Source organism: Miscanthus floridulus, chromosome 14 (genome assembly GCF_019320115.1).
Source record: "Miscanthus floridulus cultivar M001 chromosome 14, ASM1932011v1, whole genome shotgun sequence".
Lineage (NCBI taxonomy): Eukaryota > Viridiplantae > Streptophyta > Magnoliopsida > Poales > Poaceae > Miscanthus > Miscanthus floridulus.
This window is the reverse complement of record NC_089593.1, coordinates 86,611,308-86,616,672: the sequence shown is the minus strand read 5'-3', so window position 1 is coordinate 86,616,672 and position 5,365 is coordinate 86,611,308. Positions and strand designations below refer to the sequence as shown.

The 5,365-nt window shown below is 41.0% G+C and overlaps 1 protein-coding gene across 1 annotated transcript; it reads left to right on the top strand.

The window, feature by feature from the left end:
- The first annotated feature begins 2,441 nt into the window (after nucleotides 1-2,441).
- Nucleotides 2,442-5,063, top strand: LOC136504817 (small ribosomal subunit protein eS6-like). Its single transcript, XM_066499840.1, has 6 exons — nucleotides 2,442-2,573; nucleotides 2,702-2,766; nucleotides 3,768-3,825; nucleotides 3,906-4,014; nucleotides 4,116-4,388; nucleotides 4,578-5,063. The coding sequence occupies exons 1-6, from the start codon at nucleotides 2,568-2,570 to the stop codon at nucleotides 4,820-4,822; spliced, it is 756 nt and encodes a 251-aa protein (XP_066355937.1). The 5' UTR covers nucleotides 2,442-2,567; the 3' UTR covers nucleotides 4,823-5,063.
- The last annotated feature ends 302 nt before the right edge of the window (nucleotides 5,064-5,365 follow it).

Sequence of the window (5,365 nt, the reverse complement as noted above, 5' to 3'; positions counted from 1 at the left end):
TGTGGTGATAACATCACAATCTTCTTCTTCCATCGCAGCATGATGTTTCAATCTATAATCATACAAACCAAGTAGTAGTCTTGCATGTGGAAACCAAACAGATTTGGAATTAAGTTTAGCTTTCACCTTGAAATGATGCTCATAATTTAGAGTTAATGATGATGTCCTTGGGATGGTCTTATCATTTGGTATTCATCAAATCAAGGATTTTAGAGCATGGCCACACAATATTCCAATTCCACTAAACTACCCACAACTTCATGTTACCAGTTTGTGCTAAAGGGTCACCAATAACTTTGTATTCCTTCTCAAAGATAAAATTATCATCAAGACTAGATATTGCTACAAGATATTCTTCGTTGCCTTCTATGCCATGGTGCATGCTGCAATGGGCCTTTCATATTCACCTTGAAAAGCTCCGAATATGATTGATGTGTACAACTTGCATCAGCATAGGTGTCCTCATTTTGATTATGTGTATTTGTTCCTTCATTCAAATTTAGATTTTAGCTCTTTATATTCCACCATCCTTTTGAAATGCTAAAGAAATCGAATGATAGTAATATCATGTTTAAAATGTCTCTTTAGGTTGTTATTCAGGCTCTCACTCAATTATGTCCTTGTTCCTAGTGTAGACATATCCTGCTATGGTACTGAAGTGCATGCCAATGTGAGCTAACAAACTTGGTAACAAACCCTCTCTGTTAGGAAAAAATGATTTAGTAGTAAAGAAGTAATTGTAACTCAACCAATGAAGAAAAAGGAACAATCATGACATTACACATTTATTTTCTTCCATCTCAAATATGCAAAATTACTTTTCATCTAGACGTGATTTCCTTCGATCAATTTTGAATATCTACTGAGCGAGGGTGAAGACAACCCAATTAAAACAAAATCATTGCAATATGAGTATATAGGAAGAGATGGACGTGTAGAGTAGCTCACATGTTCCTTGGTAAATGGTGATTGAGCAAAGCCGATCGTTCCTCATGCCAAGAAAGGGAGCAATCGCACCAGCTGATGACCACTACAATCCTCACGCCAAAACAAGGAGCAATCATGTAGAAAACAGAGAGCTATCATGTCAAAGAATAGAGATGGTGTTACTTAAGAGGATGCACTCTTCTTGTTGTGCTGAGACCGGCGCATGGAGAGATGGAACCGTGGGAGCCTCATGGTTGCGTTCACCATCGGATTGCAGTGGAATGACATTGATCTGGTGACTAGTGCGTGATGTCGAGCATGCCGGCGTTAGAGGTTCTGAATCCGTTTTGAACATCTATGTTACCTCTCTTTTGCAAACGCCCATTCTACCTCTGTAAACCATCGTCCTAGTATGTTTTTCCTCCTCAAATTTCAACACGAGACAACTTACCGCTAAACTCTCATACTTGTTTAAATTACCTCCTTACCATGGTTTGCGGTGATTTCAATGGTGGTTTTATCCTTTTTATTGTAAAATTAGTCAGTAAATACTTGATAGGGTTTTTAAAACACAAAAAAATGTTTACAAACTTTTGAAAATTCTTAAAAAAATCTATAGATAGATTGGGATAGTATAAGTTCAAATATAATATATAAAGTTTGTAAAAAATAACTTTAGAAACTTCAAAAAAATTAGGTTTAGCTCTAAGAAAATGGGAAATATCCAGAAACATGTAGAAAGTTCCCAAAAATATTCTAATTGTTGTATAAACATGTTTTAAAACTTTGCACGGCAAAAGTATGAGATACAACCGGTATGAATGCAATATACATGAATGTTGAGCGATTCATGCTGGTTATGTATTATGTTTATTGTTGCAAAAAATTTACGAAACATGTTTACATATCAAATAGAGTGTTTTCGGAATTTTCTACTCGCTCCATTCCAAATTATAAGATGTTTTAGCTTTTCTATATATACATATGTCTAGATACATAGAAAAACAATGTATATATAAAACTCATAATTTATAATACAGGAAGTATTTTTTTTGGATATTTTCTATTTTTTAGAGCTAAATCTATTTTTAAGCATCTAGAATATTTTCACGAGGTCTAAATATTTTTATTTAGATTTGCTGAGTATCTCTCGGTTCTTGAAAAAAAAGCTTAGATGCATTTTTTGTGTTTTAAAACCTAAATCATGTATTTACCGATTTTTAAATGAAAAGGACAAAACCGCTCCAAACTAAGGTTTAGAAGTAATTTGAATACTTTTCAGAGTTTAGGGTTAAGATCTTTGATTTTTGAACTTCCAGGATGAAAATCAGACTTCGGCTTCGATAGTTCACGAGGCAGAATATGAGAGGACGAATGCAGCCCGATGGCAACTCATCCTTGCGGCCCGGCCGGCTGATGCAGCCCAACCCAAAACGAAGCCTAGCCGACCGTGGAGGGAAGAACCACGGACGGCCCAGATCGAGCGCCGTGCCCTCTCGCTGCGCACCGTATATAAAATCTCACCCATCCCTTCGCGCTGTCCTCTCGCCCAAAGCCCTAGCCCCTCGCGCCGCCGCCGCCGCCACACCACCAGGCTGGTGCTCGCCGCTCGGGGCTAGAGGTGCTTGCCGCTCGCGACTATGAAGGTGACCTGACGCCTGCTCCTCGCCCGCCCTTCCATCGGTTCCCGCGTGGGAATATGCGCGAGCTGTGCTTGGATTTGCGGCTGTCTGGTTTCTGATTCGTATGGCTTTTCTCCTGTTTTTGTGTGCAGTTCAACATCGCGAACCCGACCACCGGGTGCCAGAAGAAGCTCGAGATCGATGACGATCAGAAGCTGTGAGTACTCCCATTCCTCCTCCCTCTTACTCGCCCAGCCGCCGTGGTCGTTTGTTTCATTTAGATCCGTGCTGACGGCGAAATCGTGTTTGGTCCGCCACTCGTTGCTATTGTGTATGGGGGGTGGGGGTGTGCAGACAAATCGGTGGTAGAACCATTGGTTTCTCTGTATACTCGTTTAGCTTCATGTGAATTCCATTTCGCATATTCATCATTCTTCTAAGAAGAGACTTTTAGCTTGTTGATTTTTTGCGTGATGTTGTGCCCGCTGGCTAAGCGTAGTAATTTTGCTATTGGCTTAGATTGTGATTGTTTCCCACTATATTATTGGAGTTTTAGAAGTGCGTTGTGCTTAAGTGTTGCTGTTGCATGAGCACGGTAGGAAATAGAATAGATCATCCTCAAGCTCATATCTAACTTTCCAGGAGTTGAACTGTTTGCTCACAGCATTCTAATTCGTTAAATTTTGGTGCCGGCTATCATTTCCTAGTATGTTTATTCTGGATTGTTGGTTCTGAACGTATTGTGATTCGTGCAGTAATGGTGGATGAAAAGATGAAATGCCATTGAAGTTTTTCCTAATAACTTTCTGTTGAATGTGTTCGGCCCCTGTGTATTGCTGCTCATTACTAGTTGTGGAGATATTCAGTCGTGTACGGAAAGTCGTTATGAGTGGAATGAAAATTGCCCTGTGACCTGTCTATTTGAGATTTGTTGGGGTGTTTGTGGAGGCAAGGATACTCAACAATTTTAGTTATCTGTTCCAAGTATAATTTAAATAACACTTTTAAAGTTATAATGACAGTTGACCATCCTGGCCTTTTTGAAACTTTTTTAATAAAAAATACACCCTCATTCTTGACCTTGGGATTTGAACAGACTAGTTATTTTTTAATTCTGTTTTGCTTATACACTATATGTTCTTTCTCTGATTGTGTATATAGTTTGTCACATAAGCTGTTTATTCATATAGCTAGCTAATGCCTTGGTATCAACTGCAGGCGTGTCTTTTTTGACAAAAGGATCTCCCAGGAGGTCAGTGGTGATGCACTTGGTGAGGTAATATCTTTGCTACTTATTTCTTGATCTTTGGTTTAGTGCTCAAATGTATGCATATGTAACATTTCTTTGCTTTGCAGGAATTCAAGGGCTATGTCTTTAAGATCATGGGTGGGTGTGACAAGCAAGGTTTCCCAATGAAACAAGGAGTGCTGACTCCTGGACGTGTCCGCCTTCTGCTTCACAGGGGTATGACACTTAGGCTTTTATCTCGGTACTAATACTTTACTGTGGAAGTTTAATTTCCCTTTACGGGAGGAGTTTCTTACTTGGGCATTTGGTTTGGGTAGGCACTCCATGCTTCCGTGGGTATGGCAGGCGCAATGGGGAACGCAGGAGGAAGTCAGTCCGAGGTTGCATTGTGAGCCAAGACCTGTCCGTCATTAACTTGGTCATCGTCAAGAAGGGTGAGAATGACCTTCCAGGTCTGACTGACACTGAGAAGCCCAGGATGAGGGGCCCCAAGAGAGCGTCCAAGATTAGGAAGCTCTTCAACCTTTCCAAGGATGATGATGTACGCAAGTATGTCAACACATACCGCAGGACATTCACAGCCAAGAGTGGTGAGAGTTTCTTCGTTTACTAGTTTTGTAACCTTTTTTTTTGTTTGCTCTGCTGTTCATGGTTGGACATTTTCCTTTCTTATCCTTACAGTGTCCTGTATAATTGTGTCCTGAATGTAGTATTTGTTATGTTGAGATGGTCATGTTCTTGATAAATCTTCCATGTTCCCTTGTGGTTACTTGCTGCAGGCAAGAAGGTGAGCAAGGCCCCCAAGATCCAGCGCCTGGTGACCCCACAGGTCCTCCAGAGGAAGCGTGCCAGGATCGCAGAGAAGAAGAAGAGGATTGCAAAGAAGCAGGCTGAGGCTGCAGAGTACCAGAAGCTGCTGGCACAGAGGCTCAAGGAGCAAAGGGAACGCCGGAGCGAGAGCCTCGCCAAGAGGAGGTCGAAGCTCTCCGCCGCTGCCAAGGCTTCGGCTGCCACATCCGCCTAAGGAATGGTTGCTTTGAGTTGATTTAAGAAAGCCCCCTACCTACCCAAGACAATGTTATAGCTGAAGAAAAGAACCCCATGCGCTATCTTTGATATGTTCGGAACCTCTACTTTCTAGCTTCATCTGTGCAATTTTGCGTGGACATGATGCTGGCTTGTTGACAAATTTCTGAGTACCTGGGAATTGTTACGTTTGTATTACCTTCCCTGACAAAATATATCTTAAAATCTTTATGTGGGTATTCCCTCAGAAATCTTTATGCAGGTTACCCCAAGCACCCTGCAGTTGATTTTGATTGGTTTAGTACTTAAGTTGGTCAACATTCACACGTGTAACGATACTTTGCCACTTCTCCAGACAACCTTTCACGGCTGGAACTGATGATAGTGCGTTGTAGTAATCCCGTACAATTCAATCTTAACGCTGGAGTTGTAAAACTAGAGGTACTGCGGTACGTGTCAATGATGGTGTTACCATTTGTTTTGAGCTTGGAAACATACAATACTGGCTAATTGGTGTCAAACTTTCAAAGAGTTATCCAAT